At 38.5% G+C, this 27,911-nt stretch overlaps 1 protein-coding gene across 1 annotated transcript; it reads right to left on the reverse strand.

Annotated features, from left to right (window-relative positions):
• GOPC (golgi associated PDZ and coiled-coil motif containing) lies at nucleotides 1-27,282 on the reverse strand. The gene is made up of 8 exons (XM_075087511.1): nucleotides 26,728-27,282; nucleotides 13,928-14,092; nucleotides 7,591-7,766; nucleotides 7,139-7,304; nucleotides 5,763-5,858; nucleotides 4,811-4,975; nucleotides 3,958-4,138; nucleotides 1-3,404 (listed from the first exon to the last, which is right to left on the reverse strand). Exons 1-8 carry the CDS (start codon nucleotides 27,025-27,027, stop codon nucleotides 3,286-3,288), a joined length of 1,368 nt encoding a protein of 455 aa, XP_074943612.1. The 5' UTR covers nucleotides 27,028-27,282; the 3' UTR covers nucleotides 1-3,285.
• Nucleotides 27,283-27,911: the final 629 nt, after the last annotated feature.

The following is a 27,911-nucleotide window of genomic DNA, read 5'->3' on the forward strand; positions in this document are numbered from 1 at the left end:
TTAGGTGAAGTAACTGCAATGCAGAAGAGTATATTTATTTACAGGCTAATAAAAATATATTATATTCATCTTAACTAGATGCATACATTTGTTGCAAAGTGTTCTATCTGCTACAGAAACGAGATTAAACCACGATGTAATGATGTTTGGACAGATTCAATAAACACCTGAATTTTGTTTGATACAACTGTGGATTGACATATATTGAGACAGATACAAACCCTCTTCGCCGCCAAGAATACACTTCTACAAAGGAAATACTACATACAGCCTTTGATCAGAGTTAAATTTATTGCCATAAAGCAGTTTCCTTAACTTACATGCTCTTAATTAACATTGGTCCCAGATGCCCACAAACACTGTCCACCTTCAGCTTAAAATACAGTTGTCTCACTGCAGATTTTTTTAATAGGCAAGGAATTATCTACTAAAAAAAATTTGCAAAATTCTTTTAGAATATTATTTTAAGTAAAAATATATATACACACACAAGTAAACCGTTTTACACTTTAGAAAATAAAAAGGAAGCCTGAATACTGAGTTTCCTCGGAAATTCTTCCAAGTCTAATTCATTCAATCTCTGGGAATCAGCAGTACTGAGTCTTCCAGTTACTGACAAAGGGCAGAGTACACACTTGTCTACTGAATCTGGAAATCCCAACTTGCAAAACTTTTCTCAGTTTAAATATTAATATCTAAGCATCTCAGTATAACTACAAGGAACCAGTATGCTAAATCAGCTTGAAGGGAAGTATTGAGTACATGGAGACAGACTACAGTGTCTGAGTAAATCCTCCCATTCAGGGCTTTCCAAACAAAGATTATAAAACCTGCAGGGAAGGAAATCTGGTGATAATTTACTGCTAACCTGATTTGCCTACGTCTACTAATTTTCCTCAGCAACTGTGCCTTCTGTTGATACCACGTATAGGTTTAAAATAGACAAAGTAAGAGCACAGAAAGGGTCCAGCAACTTCCAGCAGATGAAGAAAAGAGCACAGCATCATGAAAAACTGGTGGACAAGGAATGTTAGGAAAATAACTCTAAAAACATTCTCCCACTTCAGGCTAAAACTGATCGAAAGCACTAAGTGGAAAATAAGGAGTGCCAAGAAGGAAGGACGAATGAATAAATTAAAAATGTCACCTTCCCCTCAAATAAAGGGAAACTGTACCGGCAAATTTAATGCCTTTTTAAGAAGTTCCTAGACTAGGTGGACGAGCCTCATTTCTTGCAACCGAAGCAAGGCGTCCTACAGCAGTGACCTTCAAAGACAAGATCATCGCTACTTGGCTTTGAACTATCCTCTCTCTGACAGAGAGGCCTTTGAGTGTCCAGGCCACAGACAGTTTCAGAGCACACTCTGCTCGAGTAACTCTGGGGAAAACAAATCTGGATGCAAAATTATGGCAGTGGATTTATCTGCTAACACAAAACCAATGTGTCCTCAAGTTTCTGAAGCTTCAGAAAAAGAAACATGCCTGGGGCCCTGTTTCTTCTTCACACAGCTTTCTTTTTAAATACTAGTTTCTGTTTGATGAAAACTGTACAGCTTTGACTATTTTAAAAACCTTCAACAGTATGCTGTATGACAAGGACTCTTATAAAAAAACGAATCAAATAATGTTATTCCACTGAGTAAATGGAACTCATGCGCGCGCGCGCGCACACACACAAAACGATCATGTAAATAGCAAAGTTAAGGGATTTATAAATAGCAAAATCTTTGAATAAAGTATATACATTTTTAGGCTTTTTCTATAAACATATATATATAGTGCTCCTAGGAGAGACAAGTAACTGTGTTCTACATCACAATTTAGAATGTAAGATTAGCTGATGTTACTCTAAAGGCCTTTGAGGTTTTTTCTTATGTATGTACATCCTACACAGTAACACTTGCAAAGATGTCTTTTCACATTAGTTCCTCTCTCAATGTACAAAACCGTATCTTTTCACATTACAGTACAACAGCCTGCAGAGCAGTGAACAGGAAAGCCGGCATTGCATGCTGAAATAATAAATGTGATTACAATGTAGAGCCTGCATGTGGAGAGTGCTGCACTTCACCAAAAGATCTACAAATGGAGTGTGAGAAACTGGCCAAGAAACTGTCCTCAACATTCCCATTTGCAGCCTGCCATGGGCCTTTAGATGTACACCAATTAAAAGCTATTTTAAGATACGCTGCTCTTACAAAAGGAGTAACATTTTGTTTCAACAGCACGACAATTACAGGTTAACATGACTGCCATAACACAGGTAAGGCCAGACACTGGATGATTCTCAGCACCTCCTGTAAAGTACTGTGCACTCAACTTTCAACTCTTTAAAGATTATTTTTATGTGAAATGAATATGTTCAGTACCCATCAAAAGCACTCACCATTTCATAAGGTCAAGCTAACAATGACCAAAGTCAAACCACTCTGCATTAGCAGTAACCATACCCACTCAAGAATGAACGCCAAATTGATGATGCTCAGAAAAGAAAAAATACCAAAGGGCCCACATAACTGTGAGCATTTTTAAAAATAATTTTGCTTTTAAAATCCCATAATAATCTGTTTAAATACTTTTGGAGCAAGTTTCAAGCAGAACAATTGGCAGTGAATTCATTCAAACAACAATGCCAAAAATCCCACTCGTAAAATGACCATGGGCTAAAGGATCATGATTAGCAAGTACTCCACTGTCCCATTTAGGTTTTGATGGTCTTTGCTCAAATAAAAGCTCTGTTTCCTATTCTGAGGGGGGAAAAAAAAAAAAGCTTTCTTTTAAAAGTTACAGTTCAAAAATCTTAGGTACAAAATTAAAGGATGCAATGATACAATTCCCCCCCTCATCCCACTAGAGTTAAAGCTCCTTTCATGCCAAACTGAACATCAGTTGTCCCTTTAAAACATCAAAGGGTCAAAATGAAGCTGGCCACATCTTATTCTACTTCCCTGGGGACATCAATGAGATTAAAAATTGAATGTATTGAGATTATCCTTTTTAGAAATCCCATGCTTTGGTGCTTATTTTGAAAGAAATTCATTTCACATGCCATGTGTTAGATAACTACTGTGTGTCACGCAAAAGACAGGTTTCCACATTTAGAATTGCTCACAATAAAGCCCTGAGGTAACCGCCTTCTTTCCAGGCAACAGCAATACAGTTCCCTTTGACATTTAATCACCCTTTTACAACCTACACTAGTATATGCAACTTGGAGCAGTCAATATTGATTATCCGTTGTTCCCAAAGATGGGATCTGTCCAGTTGAGGTTTTACTGTTTGTGTTTAGGATAAAGACTCAGCAGAACGGGTTAATTTGTGTGCAGTGTCTTCTAACGGAGCTTCAACTGAATTCCCCAGGTCTCCGTTTTCATGTCCATCAATACCTTGTTTCTTATCAAACACTGCAAGTTAAAAACAAATTTTATTTAGGGAAGAGAAGTAATCTTGGGAAGGACAGATCAGTGAGCCTTATTTCAGGAAGTGTGCAAAATGACTACTGCAATAAGAGCTAATAGGCTTTTAGCAGAACATAATATGAGAAGAAAACCAGAAACTGTTTCTATACCTCTCTAATCTAAAAAAAATGTATTTGAAGAAGGCCACAACATAAAGTTTAAGGGGAATTAACTACTCCTAGACCAGAGTCAGGAAAAGAAAAGATTAAATCTGAATTTCAGCCTTAGGGAAAAGGTGATCATACTGTGTGTGTGTGTGTGTGTCCATCGTGTCCCTGTCCGTCCCCCGTTCCCCTCCCCATTAATTCAGTTAATTCAGTTGTACCTAAGTAAACCAGGCCAATAAGTGAGGGACCAACCAACCGAGCTGACAGCCTACTAGTAGGTTAATTGAATTAACAGCAGATTAATTTTACAACTAAAAAAACCCCAGTGTTTTCCAGAAATTGGTTTGCACGTTGAGAATTAAACTGCATGTAACACATTTAATAAGGTTTACCTTGTGAGGGTTTGACGTCCACATTTGCATCTTTCCTACTAGAACTTGAATTTGCACCTTCTTCCAATTCATCAAGATATAAACGGTAACGGTGTCCACTCTCGTCCTCATATTCTACATTTTCATCATCCGAATCAACTTCTGGAGCAACATACACTACTTCAAATTCAATCTCACCTCTCTAAAATGCAACAAAAATTACAAAATTACTTACTACTGCACAGCTACGTAACAGGATTACTGAGATGAGCTAGGTTAGCAAAACAAATACATTTTACTGTTGTAAACATATTTACAGTTGTGTTGAATATTTTGGATATGTAGCTGTTTACTAACTAAAGTAGTACAGCTCTACAGCTAAGATTTATCAAAGTTACCTGAATTTCTTAGTTACATGCCAATACTCATTAGGAGTCACTGTTCAATGTGTAAGGTTCCTGATAAATTACATGCACCAGTTAACTGTCTGAAAACGGGAAGCAAGGCAGGAGAATTCTAGACCACAAAGCATACGAAAAACATTTTTTGGCTGCAGCTGTCCAGTCATAAAAGAATAAAATGTATGTCACTAACTAATTATTTCTGTGGGGCAATGTAACAAGCTAATTTCCATCTGCCTTACTGAAGAATCATTAGTCAACACATGGGTTTAACTGAAGCAGTACTGACCCAGCATTTTTCTCCTTAAATTGCAAGACTTAAGAGGTTTAAGTGTAAGGTGATACAGCTTCAGGAATCACTGTAGCTTAGCATAACGCTGTGCTTAACAGAAAACATTGAAGTTCAAGGTAATTCAATAGGCAGAACACAGGAAGCACCTAAATGTGTCTATGCATAACAGGTTCCAACTGACCTGTTGGGAAAGAATAGTTACAGCTTCTTTATGTTTTGCGTCTCTCAGATTAACTCCATTTACTGCCAGAATAGCATCACCAACATGCAGTCCTCCACATCGATCAGCAGGTTGTCCAGGATGGATTTCAGAGATCAGTATTGGAACACCATGCTCCTTCCCACCCTATAAAAAAAAAAAAAAAAAAAAACGGAAAAGTAGACTGAGATGGCCGTTAGCATAAAATCAACATTCTGGTTATTTGCTCTTAAAGTGCTTATTTCAACTTTTACTACAGAGAATTAGAAAGCATGCTTCAGACAAAAAGAATGCTTGAGAAGAATGCCTGAGATGACTCCCTTAATTATCCTCCCCACAAAAGAATGGACAAATTTCAAATTTATACTCACAAAGAGTCAGAGGAGACAATTCCAAATAGTAACAATAGTATAAAATCATATACAAGCTCGTGAGACAACATCAAAACCTAACTAAAAAAGCATATCGGGCACCATATTGACCCGCAAGAAACAATATTCATATTTAAAGCATAATAGTCAGAATTTTCAAAATCTGTTTTAAAAAAGTTAATACAGCTTATTTTAGGTGTGAGATGCCAATACTGATACTTTAAAACAAAAGTTACAATCAAAACAGCTAAGCTTTGTAAGTTAGTTCTCAGGATTGTTTCTGCTCTTCTATGGGCTTACCACACCTGAAATTCACCACTGGCTAATCTGCTGAAGTGTCTATACCCTAAACATAAGTTGAAATGTTAAGTTTTACATAAAGTAGCAGTTACCTATTTCCAAATCTATCAAAATGAGCCTTCAAGTGCTATGACCACAGCAATGGATTTGCTTTTTTTCGTAAGTTCTAACAATACATTCACTGATCCATCTATTTTACAGAAGCAAAAATACAAATTTAAATTGCTTCTTCTGCGTCATGGAAAATAAATGCAAGTATTTACTGTGATTGAAATTCCTAGTCCTTCATGGTCTTCTTTAACTAGCAAAACTTTTCTGATTGGACCAACACCTTGACTCTTCTTTAAGGCATCAGGATCCTAGTTTGATAAAAAAAAAAAGACAGACCATAAATATAGATGTGTGAACCAAGAAGTGAGGCATTTCTGCATTTCAGGGTGGTGTTTGTTTTTTGTTTTTTTGTTTTTTTTCCCCCCAATGATATACAGGCAGTATACCAGTAACAGAGCCTTAGACTAGCTCCAGGCAGGACAAACTTGCAGAGCCCCTTTACAGACAGGGTACGAAATCAGAAAAGATTCCTCACTATGCATTCTCCTGATGAGAATAATTATTTCTATTATTTAAGTGCTGAGTGATGCACAAGACAAAACTTAACCTCAAAGGAAGGAAATCAGCCACATACTAAAATATCCGGGACTACAGCAGTGATCAGCATTCCTTTGTGTAAAGTTGTATGATGTAAACTGCAATTTAAAACTAACCAAATGATAGAAGATGTAGTATAGTCACAAGGAAGAGGTTGCTTGCTCGTTTATTTTTATTATAACAGAAACAAACCATACCAAAAGCCATTCAACTCAAAACTAAGAGAGAGACTAAATAAATCAAGGAATTTGGCTTTTTTTTTTTTGCTGCTGTTGCCATTATACATACCCTTAAAATCACACATACACATTTGTCCACGAATATTTCCTATGCAGTCAGCATCATAAGCAGTAAGATCCATCTGACCAGCTAAGGTATTTAGAACAGACCAAAGTAAAGCACTTTCCTGAAAATGTTTGGTTTTATGCACTGAACATTGGAGTGTTTAACAGGTCATGTGCCAGGTTGGGTGAGATCTACCAAGGTTACCTACAGTGAAATGCCTTTTAAAGGTTTTATTTTAAAAAGTAACTTTTAGAGGAAAAAAATCCAACTCAATTATTTTACAGAGTGTCAATTCATCTGGCCTTTAAAAAAATTTTTAAAAATGAATTTCAGTTCAATCTAATCCTAAAAATGTTGTTACTGTTTTTTGTAAATAAGCAGGATCCACATTTTGAAACCTAGGTAACAAAATTATACTGTTAAATTCATATTTATACACACACATAGCAGAGGCTCAGTTTTCAGAAGGACTGAGTGTTCCTAGGTAAGTCGAAGGAACTGTATCATGTTTCATGGTCATTTATGGGGACGTGCTAATCAGCGTGGAACTGTCCCTTCTGCACACCAAAGAATTATATATTTAGAGGTGACGTTTGAAAGAACACAATACTGAAGTGAAAACAGTCACAAAAACAAAGGAATAACTCTTATCTGTTTTCCACAAATGCTAGAAATTATGGAGGAATGGCTCATCTTGTCAACTCACATGTCCCGGTGGTGCTTGCATTGGTCGTTTTAGGTCATTCCGACCTCGACATGCTCTAATAACGGTTTTGTGACGGTGGAGGTGTATTTCTGCCTCAAGCTGATTCCAAAGCTTGTCATGAGCAGGTCCCTTCATATCTCGGCCCAGTAACTGAATCTGCTGGACCCTACATAATGGCAAAGAGAGTAAAACAACATGCTATATTACAATTGAAAAATCAATGCATTGCACAACTCATACGCTTCCTCTGGCTACACGACACAGTCACGCAGCAACTAGTGCAAGTGTAATAACTGCTGGGATTTTTTTGTTTCTTCCTTTTGTTAAATTAACCGCAAATGTGAGACTTTTCCTACTTAGTCTTAACTTTAGACCTGCCTCTGGGGATGCAGAGGAAGAAAACAACACCAAAAAACATCTCATGCTAAGGGGCATGGAATGACTTTACGTACCTTCCAGCTAGTTCCTTATCTAAATACTTGGCTGCCAGTCTTGCTCCATAAACCTCAGCCTGAAGCACAGCTATGTGTCGACGAAGAGCTTCATTTTCTTTCCTCAGCAACTTCACCTCAGCTTCCAGCTGAGCTTCTTTCACTTTTTCTTTCTTGTTAGCCTCAAGTTCTCTCTCCTTAAAAAAAAAAAGAAGTTGAAAGCTTTTATCAAAGTTAATAATGAGAGCGCATTTACTGTTTCTGCACACACAATGTGAAGTAATTCTCCTGTGTACCAGACATGCATGCAGGAAAAAAATGAAAGCAGGGACTCTGGCACTGCAGCTAGTGGTTTGCATACTCCCCTCTGGGGAGACGAGGCCTTGCATCCAACTTTGTGCTCCTGACACGATTTTTATCCAACACACAACTCCTTAGAACAAAATGCATATACTGGTTCAAAGCCCAGGGACTGAAACTAAGCAACAGTGCTTCTCCCTGTCACACATAGGTGGCAAAATTTAAGCAGCCTGGACATCGTCCTTACTCTTTCCAGCATTCAAATGAAAGATTCTTACAATGAGAGAGGGAATTATTTTAAAAGTGAAAAGCACTAAATATTTCAATTTTATAATATTCTGTACAAGTTTTAATAGAATTTTTAATATAACCAGATGTCAATGAAATGTTCTTTAAGTCTATACATCCTTAAAATGACAATTACTTTCATGCAAACAACTAAGAAATGTCCGACCAAGGAAGGGCATTTCCAAATCAGACTCTGAAGACCACAAAAATAAAGCCAGAGATTCTATGCGTGAAGATGCCTACCCTGATGAAATTTAAAAGGGAAGTTAGTGCAAAATAGCTTTGTTAAAAAAAAAAAAGCCCCAAAACAACTAAACAAAAAACCCCACACAAAAACCAGTCTAAGGAACATACTTCCCCCCCAACAAAAAAAGAGTTATGGAAACACGAATTATTTCCCACAGTGGTCCATCTCAAATGTACAGAAAATGCATAGTCATTATCTTCTAATACCCCGAGTACTGGAGTCAGAGGAATTCATATGCGCAACTCAGACTGCGATTCTACAACATCTACTTTAAGAGCATATCTGATTACTTGTGTATTTTCTATCTTTTTTTATATCCGTTTCACAAAGTGGGGGGGGGGGGGGAGGGAAACCCACTGCAAACTAGGAAAGGAGTAGACACACAGGATCTATTACTGTTCCCTTTTAAAAATGTCTGTCAACTGAAATAGCAATAAAAACTAAATTCACCATAACACCGTCCTGAAGACATTTTGAATACTTTAGAAGTGTTTTTTGTACTTGTACCAATTACATTATTAAACAAATAAAACCAGGAGGTGCTACTAAAGAAGCGATAGGACAGAACTGGCAAGACAAATCCGTTATCAAATTGAATATGCTTATTCACAGTTCTAAGCCTGGATATAAAACCATGAATCTGGCTGATATTACGACATTTGAGATATTAAGCAAGGTTGGTCCTTCCAAAGAGAGGTATTTTCACAATAGTTATACGTAGGCATTCACAGCTATTTGCCAGAAACTCTGAATTTGATGGACTCTACCATGTCCCTCATCTGTTAAGTATCTGTGTCAGGTTAAAAGAATGGAGTACGTTACATGTAGGTACATATTGGCCATAAACTGCCTAGCATACTGCTCACAAGGAGTGGCACAAAGATTGCTTGAAATCGCTGGCATTTCACTTCCTGTAATTCCCATATTGACCCGGTTTCAGATCAGGTTTGACTGCGCATGCATGTTAGAAAGCCTGTCACACAAAGACTTCTGGTCTTTGAGTTGAGGGCTGTCTTGTGATACGACTCTTCAACAAATCTCTTTCTGCACTGCAGGATCACGCCTATACCATGAATTTTGACTAATCTACATTTGAAGAATAGGAGTTATTAAAATTTTACCAATTTTCTCTGTTACTATGATTGTCTTCGGCTATTTTAATTCACATCTACTGCCAGTAGCCAAAGGGCAATTACAAGAATTCAAGAGTGCCAACACGCTGTGTTGCCTCTGCCACACACTTTAGCTGTAAGAAGGGTCACAGTTCAGACATAACGCTTGTTTTACAAGTAGCTGGAGAGTCGCTATACAGGTACAGTGTTGCTGTAACACTTATGTTAGCCATGTACGTATTGCCAATATTGCTCTAAACAGTATAGGCCTCCGTTTGTGTACGTACCCACTTTTAGAACATCTTTTAGTTGACAAATATAAAAAGACAAAGACTAGAATTTGACAGACATATGAAAGTACCTTATTCACACCCAAACCTCCATTTTCTTCCTCACTGGATATTTTTATGATTTATTTATTGAATAAAATTAATAAACTAAAAATTCGTAAGATCTTTGCCAATACTGTGTTACAATGTACCTGCCCTATTTCCTATTCAGAAAAAACCTTAGAGATGTACAAGTTGTGTGCTATATCTAAGATATACCCTGGGAGAAGAATTCCAACCTCCCCAGAAAATTGAATTGCTGAAGTGATTCAAGATATTTGCTTATCCTAGCAAATTCCATGTAGCACACTTTAATGTATTTATACAAAGTAGCCAGCTTAAAAACTCTCAGGAATAAAAATTTCCATTTATTTTCTCTGAATTTGATTCATCACTTAAACAGAAAGTCAAATGTTATATTTCTAAGTGCAAAAACTCTTAGTCATGCATTTTAAATGTTATACGTAAAACACAAGGAACGATGTAATCCCACAGAATTGGGTGTTTTCCTATTTTCTCCATTATCATGACTATTACTCTGTGGCTGAGGTGGAAAATTACACCCAGAAGACATTCTTAACGCTACTCTGCACTGTCTCCAATTGATCACCACCAAGAAAAATCAAAGGTTTGCAATACAGAGTATCTCAAGATATACTGAAAGAACATGTCTTTTTTTGACTGACTGTCATGAGATGTGACCAGTCTCCAAAAATCTTTAAAAAAATTGAGGAAGTTACAGAACCGTTTCATGCTTTCTAGTGTTCATAGTATTGCACAGGTTCTGCAAAACAGGAAAACCTGTATTTTCTGTTGGTAATATTAAAAAATGACCAAACCAAAAATGCAGCTGCAGTGTTGAAGGTCAAAGCTTCCAGCTGTCAGCCATCCAGTGGCTTTTCAGAGAGCAACTGCTGAGCAATGATAATGAAGTATATAACGTAATAAAAGTGGAAAAGCTGTTTTAAAACCCTTCAAGTCTACCACTGTGAAAGACCGAAACATAAAAGTTAACTTTGCATCACTTTTTCTTCATATCTATGTATCATTGGGTTTATATGTTTTGGGCTGTTACACAAGCCAATGAATCATATTAAATCATGCCCATAAAAAGAACAAGAAAAGAAAAAAACAAGAAAAAGTGGACAGGATTTTTTTTTAAATACAATATATGAATACTTCGTATAACACTGATAGATGTGTACAGTGTTTATGCTTTAGAAATTTTATAATACCTTAAAAATTTTTGAGGTACTGCCATAATAAACTTTCAGAATGTCAAGTAGACAGATATCACCCCAAATTAGATATAATAAATAAAACACACACAGATTTAGGAAAGAGGGTACCAAAACCAGAAAAGTAAAATGCAAAAGAAATTCTTTACACAGCATATTGCCAACAGACAGGAAGAAGGAAAAAGCCAGATCTGTTTTGCCAGTTTCTGAGGCCAACATATAGTTGTTCCACAAAACAAAAGCACTGCTTAAACATAAAAAAAAGGCAATCAGCATACTTACCATTTCATCCACAGAAAGGACAGACTTAAGACAGAAGAAAAGAGTTCCATAATTAGAGAAACAGGCAACAGGAACTTCAAGAAAATGCAACAACATAAATTACTTATTCCAAAAGAAATTTACCAGCAGATTGTGTACTTCATTAGAAGGCATAAACAAGCACACCGCTATAATTGTACTTAGCAGCAATTTTGGTATTTTGCAGTGAAAGTTATTAAAATCTTACTTAAAATTTTAACCTTATTGTAGTATTGAAAAGAATACTTTCTCCTAAAATAACAAGAATCTCTATAAAGAATAGCAAGATAATGTGAAATGCATGAAAGCAATTCTGAAAGTATCATAGAAAATATATTTTGTAATACAACAACTGTTCCTTTCAGAAAGAATAACAAAATATGTATTACAAGAGGGACATAAAGGACAGGGAGAAGTAGCAAAAAAGAAATGTCAGCTGCAAAACTCAAGAAAAAAATTCCAATAGGCAACTTCATACTATTACAAAAAAGAAAAGTTATGTGTGGACTAAGCAGATAGACCACTCATAAAAAGGGCCGAAACTACCTGATGTTATCAATTGCTTAGCAATCTGAAACATTTAAAGGTATCTTAGTTCACCACTATGTACAACTTTACAGTTTGCAGAGTATACATTTAAGCTGAGTCTACACTCGTACTTTAGATACAAAAGAGTGGTTGTCATTAACAAAAAAGCAGGAAGTTAACTAGTACAGAACTTTACTTCCCCATCGCATATTATGTTGACACAGTCCGTCTTTGCCCTCAGAGCCTTTCTGACTGCCCGAATGTCAGCACCACGGTTTTTATTTACCTAAAACTCAAACTTCCCTTTTTATTGCCATTCAAGCATCTTCAGTTTTGCTTGTTCAAACTGCCCAGACCTTTATACCTTTCTGTATCTAGAACAGTTTAAAAGTGAGTTTCTCTCCATTAGAGCTATGAAATCCCTAAAGGTAAAGTAAAGCAAACTCAAAAGATTAGCCCCAATGTTTATAAAACAGGAGGAACTAACTGGAATTAAGGAGACAGTATCAGTCTAGGCTGTTAATAATTCCAGTTTCAACACAGGTAAAATCTGAAACAATGTAAGTGAAAAGTATTTATTGTCACCTGTGGGAAAAAGACTGCTGTCAACAGCACGAAGATTTAATATATCTTTAGAAAATGTTTATAACAAGATAAGGAGAAAAAAAAAAGGTTAGAAGTATTACTCTCTGTGTCAATGAAGTTAAGCCTCACTAATAAAATTCAGGGACTATAATCACTCACAGTGATGTGTTGGCTTAAAAAATATGCTACATGTAAACCTGCAACCTCACATTTACAAAATGCTGGTGATATTTAACTAATGCTTGTTTATAGGGCCATAAAAATTACTAACAGCTCTGAAAAAACTTCATCGTGTTTAAACTGTAATTCAATACAGAATAAATTATGTGCAGACAATCCAGAAAATGCTACTATTATATTGAATATGCCAGTACGTTGACCTAGAAGCATAGCTCTTATTCAGTTACAGCTTTGGGATCTGAAGTGGGAAGAATTTGGGTTATTCCTGTTATTCAGTGATTAGCCTACATAGCCTTTAAGCCTTATAGCCTATTACTATGTTTTATTATACATTAACTAACAGGACAAAATAGCAGAGGAGACTAAAGTTCCCTATATGCTGGGACTAGGTATTTGCAACCAACCTGTGAAGCAATTTTAAAAACAGCCAGGGAGCTAGACTTCGATTTATGCCAACAGTTAGAAATCACAATCAATACAACAATACTTTACTTTTCTAATTTACAAAGACTCAGTATTAGAGCCTGAATCTGCACTGTAGCTAGTAACAAGGCAGACTACACTCTGGGTATCAGTCAATGCCAAATAATTACACAGATTAATTATTGTTAACTTTTGGTGGGCTTTGTAAAGGTCTAAGTTTCTAAAAAACATATTGTACAAAATTATCAGTGGCTTATCGAGTCCTTTTATGAGAGTCTGCTGCATGCAGCAATGTATTGCACCATAGGTGTGCCTGCAGCATTCTTAAAGAGAAAGAATGACAACAGAGAGTGGACTGTGATGCCATCTACCCTCTCTCTGCATAGTAAAACTACCCTGTTCTTACCCTTATCAGAGTATAACTATGATAAAAACAATAGACTTACCTCGCTTTAGGCTTTTTTAAGATACGTGAAGATTTGGTTGTATATGTATGTTGGAACCTATTATCTTTTGCAACTTCTGTCTCCAGAAAAGCTATATAAACCCCCAAAATATTTCCTTATTCTACTTTAAGAAACCACTAACAAACCATTTATGTAAAAACAACTGCTTAAATTCTTATTCATTATTCTGATGTAATATATGTTATTTTTAGTGGTTGCTAACAACCAACTGTAAAAGTTATTTAAAAAAGAAAACGTTAACTCTCTCTAACATTTTTAAAGTGAAAATTTGTAACCAGCTTGTTCACACCTTCCAAGAAAGAACTTCAGCCAGGAGAGGGAAAAGTGTAATATATATCTCCATTCAAGCCACCATACTCACCAGTTTTGCCTTAATAGCTCCAGAATCAACACTCTGTCCAGTTTTGGCATGTAACTGAAGTTGAACTGCGTGGAGTTGCAAAAGCTGATCATGCACTTCCTTTTCCAGTACTGCCTTCTCTGCCTGTGTTTCTGTCAGTTCAGACTTCAGATCAACTAACTGTGCCTGTGAGGATATAATCCATCATAGTAATTAGAGCAATGACTAAATGGGATCACCAGAACTGTGATACATAGATACATCATTTGCTGGTACATATACAGCATACGTGGTGCAATACAGGTAAGAGTGCATGCTGTCACAAGTTCCTCTGTAGCCCAACTTAAGCACTGGATCATTTGCAGGCTTTTCTGCTCCCCAGCTGCCACCAAATCCATTCATCCACAGATCCAGCGCCAAACCACCATGCTGCTGAAAGTAACAGTAGCTGTGTTTTCCCTTGCACACAATGCTTATGTCCACTCCAAAACAGGGCAGTGGCATTAAACCTACGTAGGGTGTGTAACCATAACAATGTAAACACAATTTAAAACTTGTAAATTATTAAATCTTATTTAAAAAACATTGATCGAAGTAAAATGACAAATGCTGAAATCAAATAACCCAATTTACAATTGGTCTGTTATCAACAGCTTAACTGAAACAGTAAATGAGGTGGACAAACCAGAAGACATGAATTAACATGCCCCTAAAATGCATTTATAGAAAAACAGGAGTAGTTATTAACTCTTTAAAAAGTGGGTTTGAAACATTTTAAATATAGTTTACACGTAGTATGTGTATCTAGAATAAAAGAACAAGTTCTAACATGTTTACCATGTTACTTGTTATCCTTAAGTCCAAACAGCATTTTATAAGAGAGATATGTATAGATATAGATACAAAAAACATTTATATAAGCTTTAAAGCTACTATTTGCCAAAAAAAAAAAAAAAACCCACAGAAAATGATCTCAGGGGAGGGGAGTTTGTCATGCTTAATATTTTTAGGTACATTCCCAGATTATATTTTTGCTTCCAAAAAGTTGGAACTAAAAAGCAAAACAGAAAAGCCACTGATTCTTCAGAAAAACCCCTCCCATTAGTGTATTTTAGATAATTTAATAACATTATACTAATGTTCAAATTTGCACTGAATATCAAATTGCAAGCCAACAATCACCCCATTCAACTACATAAATCATTGCTTTAAGAGGTCTGTATCAGTAAAAACGAAAAAAAAAAAAGAAAAAGCAGGAAGGAGTTGACTATCAGTGGGGAGTACTTACTGGGTCTAACTTTAGGTACATAATTTAGATGGACAGCCTCCTTAAGCTTCCAGCATAACTATTGGACATAAGCAGGCTCTTCCAGAGGTGATTCAGAGCACCTAAATTAGAGTGCAAGTTGATGAGATGGGTCAAGCCAATCTCCAGCTCGCTGCTGCCAAGAAGAATGATCTCCCTTCCTGCCCCTGCTCCCTCACCCCACATCTATGGGACCTGAGGGTGGGAGACACCCTGCCCTTGAGCTCTGCTGATTTCAGAACAGACTCCCAGAACAGAGCAGAATCACCTCTCTCTGTCCGCTTAGATGGAGCCTCAACAGACCAGGTTAGCGTTTACTTTTTGTCAAAGAATGGGGCTGCATGCATTTCTACCTTCCAGCCACTAGAATGACAAAAAACTTGAATAACGTGTAAACCCCTGCAGAACTCTAAAGCAGAAATTGCCTTCTACAGTAAGATGATATTTAAAATACCATAAAGCCACAGAACTTTAGAGCAATGGGTTATTTACAAAACTGCATTGTTCTCCTCAATGACCAGCCACTGCTAAATTATCTCTGCTATGGATTATCTACCCTCAAACGACAGCAGACACACACCTGAACTAAAGTAGTGGAAAAAAAAAAACCAAACCCAATATCACCAGCATAAGGTGATGATCTAGTGCAGAGCAGGTAACTAAGACCTTAATAATGAAGGCACAGTTTGACCCAGTCAGTTTCACATAATGTACGACAATATCACTTCTAGTTTATTATTATTATTTGGTGGTGGTGGTGGTGGTGGTATTATTATTATTGTATAATGTATAACAGTAGTACTCCTAAAAAGACCACTAATGTCTTCCTCCTTTCAAACAGCTACCAATAGCTAACATACTAACTTTTATTATTTTTTTTTTTATACACTTAGGCTCACAAACACTCATCCATTCTAGTTTGAAATGCCTGGAAAGGCAAAAAGTGGCAGAACAGATAAATTACACCAATTTAATATTGTCCAGCCTCACCTAGTGGAGAATGGCATACAAGGAACAGAATAGAATTCTGGCTTTAAAAAAAAAGTTATTTCCCTGTGCAAATTACAAAGCAGAAGAACGACAGCTATCAGTTTTGCGACATGCACAATGCTCCAAAGGGATCAAAGAGACCATTCAAACTCATAGTTTAAAAAAAAAAAAAAGGCTGACGAATATTTACAGTATTTCACAGAAATCCTGCCCCTCTCAGCTTGGCCAGCTCACTTAATTCTCCTCTATATTACTCTTACTAGCACTGTCTTCTATCTACATTCCCTCACTTTGTTACAAAGGAATCATATGGAAAGACCACTGGAAAATCAACAGCTCTACAATCAGTTTTGGAAGCTACTCAGTAAAAACCATGCCTTCCAACACGCCTACTTTCCAACAAGACTATCGAATGAGAGGTGCCATGTATTTTGACGGTCACCTGCAACAACTCTAGCATTTGTGGAGAAGCCAGCTGGGGCAGAAGTAATGAACAGCCACCCACAGGAGACCATTGAGCTTCATAGTTAGGAGAGATTATGAAGAGCCACCAAACAACAAATAGAGAACAAAAACTTTAACTGTAACTTGCTGATTCAGCCAAAAGAGGAACTCGTCTGTATTTAGGCTAGCATACAATTGTGCAGATTAGCCATTATCCCACATTAGCAAGTACTGCACTGCAAGGTAACACGTTAGTTTCTCTCTGCTAACTCGTTTGTGAGTCTATGCCCCAGGCAACACACAGTTAGTAGCAGGACTGGACTGTGACTCATGGAAGTATGATTTATTCAGGAAAACCTATATCCAGTCCTATGGCACAGATGGAGAGAGAACTGGAGAATCAAGCAGGCAGGATGCAAGAGACAGAATTTGCACAGCTCTTTTTTTCTTCATATTCTTTGCCCCTTGAGATGCGCTTATTTGCCATTGCCTCACTGAAGCCTTGGACACTTTTCTCAGACCAAGATCCATAACTGGAATTTGGTGCCAATGGCAATGGGAAGTGCCCAGTCTGGGCCTTAAAACAGAAGCCAAAGCTTACTGAAATCAACAAGAAAATAACCAAGTTTCTTCTTTACTAAAGGAAGTCAGACCATTTGTCTATAAATAGGCTACCTCTAAATAAAGGTCTACAATTCAAATTAATTAAATATCTTGGTCAAATTGATCAAATAATAAAACACAATATTTTCCTTCCAAACAATCTAGCACACAGACCATACTAGAAGAAAAGTTTTAAAAGGCTAAATAAATATTTACTCTATTTTTGGGCATATTTTGCCCAAATACTAGGTATTTTGTATTCACAGAGATCTTTACACCTATGAAAACTAAAACAAAATTTCAATTTAAATTACTAAAGAAATCATAAATTAATCTTTTTTTCCATAAGATGCAAGAGAAAATAAATCACAGCATTAAGCAACAAATACTTATTCCACAGAGCAGTCAAGAATATTACTGCAAAAGTTAAAAAAAAGCTTTAGACAAAACCGTCCAGGCATAACGTCCTTCTATTTTTAATCGCAGTTCTTATTTCCTGTTCAAGCAGTTATGAGTTATGCAAAAGTTGCATTTGATATAAATGATCTTACGTGAAATCGTATTTTAAGCTGTCAATATAATCAATTTCAGCTTAAATGCTGGGATTGATTGCACTGACAGTCATGGAGTTCTTGAAGTCTTAACCAGTGTTCTTCATTAGGAGAGAGGGGGCTTTGAGCCTTAAAAACAAACATCACTGAGGTTTCTTCAAATTATTTTGCATCATATCTTATTTTTTTTCATATGCTGGTCTGAACTCTCATAAAAGAACTAACTATTCATCCACCTGTACATTTTTCATAGAACAGTGATAGAATAACTAGACAAAATAATTTATTTTTGTAAGATCTCAGAGCCATACTCAAAGATCCTATGGCCAATTTGTACATAATGAAGAATAAAAATGCGGACCTTGCCCTGAACAACTTACAGTGTAAATACATGAAGGAAATTATGAATAAGTGTAACATGAAGTACAAATACAGAGGTGTTTGTGTACAGAACTGCACAACAGGAAGTAGACAGCTGGCATGCTAAAACCACAAGTTACCATTTCTCATAACCATCACTGCTTGAATGAGGCATCAGAAGATGACAAGATCGCGACCTCCGAGATCTAAAGCATCGGAGGGAGCACACACAGACTGAGAAAACTTCAGGAAGTGGGATAATGGTGACTAAGATACCATGTTCACAGGAAACAATCCACCTCTCACTACTGAAAGGGAAACCATTTGCAGGGGGGTGGGGGGCAAACAGAGAGATGGCATCGTCAGATAAACTAATGAAAGTGTTAGCTTTGGGAAAAGCTTTTTCATTTTCTGAGCTGAGCTGTCATTGAAGTTATTTCTGCAGTACAGACAAGAGCTGCATTATTTGAGCTAATAGAGATGAGAAAATATCTAAGACTTATCCATTGCTCAGACATAAGGACTCAAAACAGAGCCAAGCTGAACTGGTCATAGGCCTGAATAATCCTAGGACAAGGCAGCGGCATTATTCATCATGCGGAATAAGAATGAGAAGACGACCTGAATTCCCTCAACATGTAACGAATACTTTTTGAGGCTTGTAATGATGCACTTTTTGGTGTATCAGTATCTAGCTCAGAAAGACTAAGCATAATGGATATATTAGAAAACAGTTTTTTCAGCATAGGAAAACTAGATTCGTACAAAGATATCCACCATACCTCCAGACTCCAGTGACTAAAATTCATAAGCCAAGCACTCAAATGCCTTTAAAGCAGCAAATATTCTTTAAGGATTTTTTTTCATTTTCCTTTCATTTCAGGCCTTTAGGATACACCTAATTCATTCTCATACCAAGCCTTCTAAACTCATAAAAGTCTGAAAACTGTCTTTTTAAAATGAAAGATTATTTTTTTTCCACCATATCATCTCTAGATGCCAGCAGCTAGGACTTCAAGAAACACCCACAACAAGCAGACTAGCAATAAAAAAAAATAAAAATAAAAACAACAAACAACAAAAACTAGTAACATTTCATCATTTCTTAGTTTCCTAAACAAGGCAGCCTAGTGCCATCATTTTATCTGTATGTGTACATTTCTCCCTATTTCACCCTCCCTCCCTGCTGATTTGAATTGAATCAATTTTTGATATTCAAACAAATCCATTAGAGGGGTAAAGATGTGCATGATTAAAGATCCTACAACAAACAAGTTTTGTGCAAAACAGCTGCTTGGTAGGAAAGAGTGATGGATTACTGCCCTTACGGAGGGAAAAGCAGGAAGAGACAGACCTTAAGCTACTTTGTTTAACCCACGCAGAGACAAGAGCAAACAGCGCAGTGGCCAGGCACCACACGCAGTTTTGAGCTAGCGGCTGTGCTGCTGCCTCTTGTCCAGCCAACTGACCCAATCCATAGGTAGATGGAGAGGCAAGGATGCTGTGGTGCGGAAACTCACAGATATGGGAGAGAACTGAGAGTGTCTGAATTGGTGACTCAAGAAAGTGCTCAGCATTTGCATTAGGACAAATCATTCCCCACAAACCAGTAGGATGCAAGATTTCACAAGCTCCATTGATTCTGTTACCAATAAAACACCTCTGGTATATGCATTCTTAATAGCTAGTTGTACTAGGGAGGTCCCTATAAATCTTGCCATGGGATCAAACCAAAATGCATAGACAAATAAAGTATATGATGTGTTTTTACTTCTTCAGCAGCATCTCCCCATGTAATCTGTCCTAGACTCCAGAGAGTTTACCGACATATGTGTTTATAAGTACATAAACATTCATTCCTGATCAGGACTATTAACCTTCTGATTTAAAGGCCGAAGGATCTAGGATCATGAAACACAACAGAGCACACTGCGATGCTGCAACTATTCTGTGGCTTCTGGCCAAGTACATGCACAAAAAAGCAATACAAATATCAAGATATGACACTAGCATATTTGCTTAACATTACATTTGGGGGGCATTTTTTCAAAGACACACGTCACTTAAAGGCAAAAGTAGGTATAAAAAAACCCAACCCTAATTATGCTTTACAAACAACGAAATCATTATTCCCAAGTGTTCCCATAACATTACACAACTGCAGGACAGAAAACAATTTTTCAGAACATGACTGCTGTAGCTCCTAGAGCCTGGGGCCTAAACATACTCAGAGACACCAGATACGCAAGCAGTGTTGGTTCAACGACGACAGAGCCTGTTGCACACAGTTAGGAACCACGCAGCCCACATATGAATAAGTTTTCACGGGAACCCCTTACTTTGGCATCAGCCCCTAGATGCGAAGCATCCGAAACTCTAAGTATTATGTTTCTCTAATTACTGGAAGAAAGGATTGTCTCCATTATCTCACCAGTGTCACTTCAGCACTTTGACTGCAGCTCTCAAAAAGACAAGAACGCCCTACCCTTCCTCAGCCTTGACTATTTGATTCTTCCTGCCTATTAAGCAGCATTTGCTGCAATTTCTCACACAAGCCTATTAAGTTTAATGGACTGGTTTGAATGAGAAACCATGAAACAGATCAGAGCCCTATTAATCTCACTGTGCTCCTCACAAACCTAAACGATGTGACAGCACTGTACAAAATGTGAGCTTCTGAATAAATGATACACTTGGGACCATGACTTTTGTTGATTAAAAAAACCCCACCTTCAACACAGCTGAAAAGTGCTTACCACTTGTCAGTAAGGAAAATTACTATTTCAAAAAACAGTCTGCCTGTTTCAAAAAATTATTTTAAAAGACTGTACTTAAAAATCTTTAAGTGAAATTAAAAGCCTTTATTTCATTATCATTATGACCTCAGAAAGGAAATGTGTGACAGGTTTTTAGTTAAAGCTTTAAATTTAGCAAACTGATCTTTATCATGTGGCTAATAAGAACCTGAATGACAAAATTTATGACTACTAACTCCCTAAATGAACACTACAGTAGTGGAGCTATGTAGGCAGTCTTGGTAAAAATGCAGCATAGGAAACTCAACACACAAATTAATCATTAATTAATTTAGTCCACCTTTAATATGTCCCATACAGACAAAAAGTACATGAGACATCTACGAATGAATTGCTCCATTTCTCAGATTCCATTCCATGCCTGACAAAACATTCAGAAGGCTGCTCTGTACATTAGAAGGATGCAAAACAACATTCATACTTTATCTCCACTGCTGAAGACCATTCTGAATATGTAATTATTTGCACACTTGTCCTCCCAACAATTAAAACATAAGGTAACAAGAGGTCATGCAGAGCATCTTCAAAATTTGCTTGCCATTTACATAAATGTATACACCAACCATTTATATGCCAGTCACTGATCTTTTTCATCTCCATCATTAAAATACCTGTTTCTGCAGCAACCTGTTATTGTTTTCACCTTGCTTTAGGTACTGTTTCTTGCCACTGTTTTACTTTGTATTCGACTGTATCGTTCTGTTTGCACCTACTCACAGAAGCACAAATTCTATATATTTCTTTTAAATCACTGCTTGTACACTTTGCTGCCACTGACAAATCTCTGTCTGCCTCACAAAGACTTTTTTTTCAGACTGCCTATGCTTCTATTTGTTTATTAAGAAGAAACAATCCATTTTTAGAAGTCTTATTGGTAGTTTTATTATTGCCATTATTTTGAAAGTCATACTAGCTATGCAACAGAATTTGGCAAATAAAATTAAGAAATACAGACTAAAGTACTGGTTCCCTATCACTTACTCTTTGGCAACTCCCACCAAATGAGACAGAAGAAAAGAAAACACTTTACTACCTGCTGACTAAAACTAAAGTAAGCTAAACTTGTACAGAATTCCAAAGCTTCTGATATAGGAAAATATGAATTAAGTATATGTGACCCCTTCAAAAAGGGTGCAATTATTGTGAGAGAAATTACATGTATCAAACTAACAACAATTTAGTATATAAGCCAACTAGAAAATTTATGTAAACCTGTACTTCCACTTCCCAAATATCTGAAAACTTCTCACATTTTGGGATATGAAATTAGCTGGATCAAATCTCATTCAACTGATTTTCCAAAAGACCACATTCTATCTAGTACCACAAGACTTCTATTCCAAAAGAGAAAAAGTGTTCAGAGTTAAAAGTGTAATTAATAAAATAACATCTTGGTAAATACTGGAAATTTTTGTGGTACTTGAAAAAATTCAACAATGTACTTTTCTTATGAAGTAATTGTAACTATGCTCCCAGTTTTATAGACACATCTGTCACAGGGCAAAGAAATATCTTGGTCTTCAACGGGTGCATTTCTCGCTACAAGGCAAAGGAGAGAGAGGGAAAAAATCCAAATAGACCCTCATAAGAAGGTCCTATCTTGGTTTAAAAAGTACCGCTAAACAAAGCAGGACTACAATTCTGCAGTGCGCTCCATAAGATGGACTTGCACACTATATGAAAAGTCACCGAGCACATAAAACCACATACGTTTAGGTTTTTGGGGTTTCGGTTTGCAGCTGTTTTGTTTTGGTTTTGTTTGTTTGTTTTTTATAGGGATATTCACACTACCTGCATAACACTGCATATGCTTTAGCTAATACAGTAACAAGTTTCTCACAGAAGAATTCAGCTTATAGAAACATGTTCCTCTAAATCTGCCAACTGATTCCAAGTTCACCAAGGACATAAAACTACACAGGCGATTAACAACTTAGACACACACTTAAATGTTTTCCTTAACTTTAGCATGTATGTTGGCTTTACACAACTGCCAAGACACAGGGTGTGCTCTACCAGACATTCCTTTCTAGCTTGTTCATTTAAAATTACAGAATCAGATTGACAGTCAAAGTGCCAGAGCTGAAGTCAAGCTCAGTTTTTACTGGCACATTGACCTACTTTTACTTCTATGAAATTGTACTATACAGAACTTCTATTTTTTGAAATGGACATTTAGATAATGTCACACTCAGCATCATTTAATTTTTTCACCTCAATAGTCAAACAGTAAAAACAAATCCTATGAACTTCCTCTCAATCAAAAATCTACTGAAATCTCAGGGACTGACTGCCAGCCTGCATCTGCCGATTTATAATGCTTTCTGAGAGACAGAGCATCACAAAAATTCTCCCTTAAAATGGCTGTCATCCCCTTTTGTTCTAACAGCCTGACACCCTTACTGTCCTCCATCAAGATACACTTCATTTGTTCACACTGAAGTGAAGCTGATCTCAGAGAAGACGGTGGCTTCTGTCACCTAACACTTTTTTTCCTCTTTGATAAGCTACTTAATTCAACTCTGTCCTACTGTGACCAGAAGGAAAAATACAAAAACAAATCCTTCTCCCCTACTGTTTAATTAAGGACTGCAAATGTGATTAGCACAGTAGTATGTTTATAACCTTTCACTACCCTAAAGCACAAGTAAATGTATCCACATATATCCACTGTGCATCTGCATTCCTTCAGGTTCCTTCTAAAAATAACTTACCCCTGAACAGGCGATATACTACTCCCTCTTTGGAAACTACCATCTTCCTGGAATACTTCTTTCACTATTCAGAAACATCCCTCATGCAATATTTTACCTAGACTCATCTCTCTAGCAGTAGGTATACATCAATGATGCCAAAACATTTTTTGCACCAAAGCCCCACAGCAGGAACCTCCATCCACCAAACCAACTAAGGTGTGCCTCTTAAAAGCAAATGCATCAATCAAAGAATGCATATTAAGCTGATAAAGTCGATAAATCAAAGTCTGAACAGCATTTCTTTACTTTTGTTGGTAATATTATAACACCCAACAATTCTGGTCAAGGAAATGGAACCCACAAACAACAGAATAATATTCAAAATTTTATTATTAATTTGATTTTCCTTTAGGAAATTCTGTCACTCATTCAGTAAGACAACAGCAGACACACAACTTCAGGAGCAAACTGTTAGCTTTTAACAGCCACTGACACATTCAAAGTATTATTTTAATCCAAACAGAGGCATATTTCTGAAGATGGATTTAACTTATTGGCTTGAATAAGTGTTCATACCCAAGTAAACTATGACTAATGACACTTTCATGAATGTGATGACAGCTTTGTATTAAAATGTACAAGCACTCTAAAGTTACAATTGTCAGCTATTAAGAAATCACTGCAATGTCAAAAGTTATATGAAATACAGTAACTTGCATTACAAAAAAAAAGTAAACCCACCGATCACATCCTAAACTCCAGGATTTGGATATTAGTTTAACATAATAATGTTAACTTCATTATTTTAATATAATATTAACATCAGTGACTTCTTTCAAAAGATATAACTTTATCCTTCATTTCAGACACCGAGGCTTTTGACTAGACATCTGTGCACGTAAGAAGATGAGACAGTCATTCTCAACAGACCAGCTCCATCTTTTTGAGATATTAAATGGCAGTTTTCATTTCAAGTTTATGACTGTAATAATCATGAGGTCCTAAAATTAACAATCTTCCAGACAATACTATAACCTTCTAAAGGTCTATTTGAAAGATGAAAACTCCTTTACAGGTATGGGGCCTAATACTAGTACCAGTAATAAAAATATTTCACAAAACAAAAGACTTTTTATTCGCTTCTAAAGCACCCACTCTGGACTCCCAGGATGGTTTTTATCGAACAATTACTTCATGTAATTGCATAATTAGTGTTTATGTCTAAGTACAACTACTAACTCCTCTTTTGCTCTTCAACTCATTCGAGATTGAGGCACAGATCTTTAGTTATTTAGGTGTCCCTGATGATTTTAATTAGATATCAAAATACCTTTCAGAACCCAAGTTTTATCATTTCCTTTCAAAATATTTAAGCTTGAAACAACTTTTCAAAGAAATATTTACCAAGCATCTACTCACTCTCTTAAAATAACCTGAAAACTCATCTGTTTTACAAGTCTCTACACAACACCCACCACCCAGTGTAACATGCAATAAATACTGATTGTCTACTATAAACTCATAAATCTTATTTTACTACGCCTACAAAATTAAGCCTACTGTATAGGTTGATAGTATATCTACATACCCAATACTAAAATGTGTACAACAGCATAGCAATATAAACACAAAGAATACCATAAACGTCGCTAAAGCAAGCATTCCGGTGAAATAAAGACTGCAAGGAAAATAAGTGCCTACTTTAATAGGTCTTTGTTCTGCTCTGAAATAGCCTGTTCCTCTGTTAAACTCTATGGATTGTTTTGCATAACAATGTCTTTATACCAGGAAGAAACCTGATTAAAACCAAAGCCAATTTACTTACTTCACTTCCTGCTGGAGGGCAGACCTTCAGAAGAGCAGGTTACTCTTTGAAGATTCTTAAGATCCTTTATTATAATAAGTATAGCACAAAGGACAGAAAGAACTTTGTCCAGAATTCTGTGGTTTACTTGTCCATTGAAGCTCTTACAAAGCACCTATCTTCGTGGTTTTGAAGAACATTTTCCCCTTACTCCCATATATTTAAAAGTGAGTGGAACAAGCAATTCAACACTAGAAAGCATGGTCTACAAGAGATACTAAAGAAGTCTGAAGGTTTTAGCCCAGGGAAAAGCTAACTGTGGGAAGACAGATTAACAGCCTTCTAATATGTAATGGACAGACAAAAGGACAGTTAACATCCACACCTATCAAGGGCAAGACAAATGACATCACCTACTAAACCCAAGATGACTCAGGTTGGACAGTTATAAAATGACCAGAATCTCCTCCCTGAACGCTCCAGTTCTTGCACAAGCGACAGGACCTGCAGCCCTGCCTCTTGAGCAGCATCAGCACCAGCCAGCTTGGCTCCAGCTGATGCTTCTTTCTTCCCACCATGACTGAAATTGTGGATTAGGCATGAAGAAAACTTTCCAACAGTATGGACACTTATTCTCACAGAACATGCAACCTCACCTATTAATTTTCTTACCCTAAGTTTGGCAGAGAGCTATCTGATCTCCCTCGGAGTATGGAGGGATGAGAGGACCTGTCAAAGTTCCTTCTGTCCCTTTGTACTCCAGTGATGGGACATCCCCAAGCCGTTTTTCTGTTTCATCTACTTTCAAGCAGAAATAACATCCTCATTTTGACTGACTAGAAGATTTATGCATCTCAACCGCATCTCTTTGTCCCGTTTCTAAAAGGCTTTCCAAATTCACCGGAGACTTAGAGCGCACAGAAGAGCCGTCAGCGGCATCTGTTGCTCAAGACTGCCGCTTTCAACATCAAAGGGAACTTTTTTGGCACGCAGGGCCTCATGCCCACACTACCGACATCAAGACCGGCAGACGGGCAGGGCCGGGCCCCAGTCCCGCGGGACCGGCCAGCCGCAGCTCCCCGAAACGTGGGGCCGAGCTGACCCCCCTCCCCGGTCGCTGGGGGCACGGGAGGGGCTCCCGCCGCCGCCGGGGGCAGGGCCCGGCCCCAGGCCCCGACAGCCGCTCCGGGACCGCCACCACCCCCGTCCCGTCCCAGCGGAGTCTCGGGGCCTCCCCCGCCCCCCCCTCACCTCCAGCTTGTGGTTGATCTGGGACACGGTCTGCGCCTTGTGGCAGAGCTGGGCGAAGCAGGAGCTGAGGCTGGTCATCTTCTGCCGCCCCTCGTAGGTGATGTCGGCCTGGTCGGGGTCGATCTCCCCCAACAGCAGGTCCACGTCCACGAAGGCCTTGTCGAACTCCTTCTCCAGCACCTCCAGCCAGCGGAACATGGACACCCCGCCGCCCGCCACCGACCCCGAGCCCGACCCGCCCGCGCCCCCACCGCAGCCCGCGGCGCCCGGTCCGCAGGAGCCGCCGCCCGCCGCCGACATGATGCCGATGCCGCCGCCGCCGCTGCCTTCCCCGGCGCCCCCCGGGCGGGGTACGGCAGGGCCGAGCAGGGCCCGCGACCCCCGCCTCAGTACCCGCCCCGCCTCAGCCGCCCCCGCTGCCCGCTCCCCGCCTGCGCCCCCTCCCGTCCCGCGGGACAAGGCGGCGGTGGCAGTGGCGGTACCGGTACCGGCGGCGGCAGCGGCCCGGGCCCGGCTGCAGCGGGGCAGCCACGCAGGGAAGCGAGAGGAATGCGCCCGGCGCGCATGCGCGGCGGTGCTGACAGGAGGCTCGGGAGGCGGGGCGCCGGGGACCGGCAGCGCGCAGCTCGTGCTGCCTGCCACAACTCCAAGCGGCGGCAGGCAGCAACGGCCGAGCGCCGAACCCCCGAGCGCGGCCGCCGCGCGAACCGGCCCGCGCCGCCAGGGGGCGCTGCGGGCGGGGCGGGGGGACACTTCCCCACAGCGCCCCCCACCGGAGCCCCTTGTATCCTTCACAGAAGTCCCACCTTCGGGAGGCGTTCAAAGAGACTGGAGTGCCAATAGCGGGAATACCAACAAAATTAACTAAAATGGGCACCCTTCCCTCCTCCTCTGGGGAAGGGGAGTAGTGACTTGTGAGTCACTACTGTGCTCACAAGCACAATGAGCAAGTGCAAGCCATGCAGCTGGTTTTGCAGTTAAATATTCATCGCTGGTGCTCAGCAAAGATGCAAATTTGCAAGTATTGTATAAAAAGGACTGCCCCAGGCACCTTCGCCTCTCTAGAATCATGGAATCATTAAGGTTGGAAAAGATCTCTAAGAACATCAAGTCCAACTGTCAACCCAACACCCCCAGGCCTACAAAACCATGCCCCAAAGTGCCACGTCTACATGTTTTTTGAA

The sequence above is a fragment of the Phalacrocorax aristotelis genome, chromosome 3 (assembly GCF_949628215.1).
Source record: "Phalacrocorax aristotelis chromosome 3, bGulAri2.1, whole genome shotgun sequence".
Lineage (NCBI taxonomy): Eukaryota > Metazoa > Chordata > Aves > Suliformes > Phalacrocoracidae > Phalacrocorax > Phalacrocorax aristotelis.

Excerpts from the sequence above, each read along its gene's own strand:
- GOPC (XM_075087511.1), bottom strand. The coding sequence starts at position 27,027 with ATGTCGGCGGCGGGCGGCGGCTCCTGCGGACCGGGCGCCGCGGGCTGC. Across the intron at positions 5,859-7,138 it reads TGCAAGCACCACCGGGACAT|GATCCTGATGCCTTAAAGAA; the intron begins GTGAGTTGACAA and ends TTATCAAACTAG. Across the intron at positions 4,139-4,810 it reads TAACTATTCTTTCCCAACAG|AGAGGTGAGATTGAATTTGA; the intron begins GTCAGTTGGAAC and ends GTTGCATTTTAG.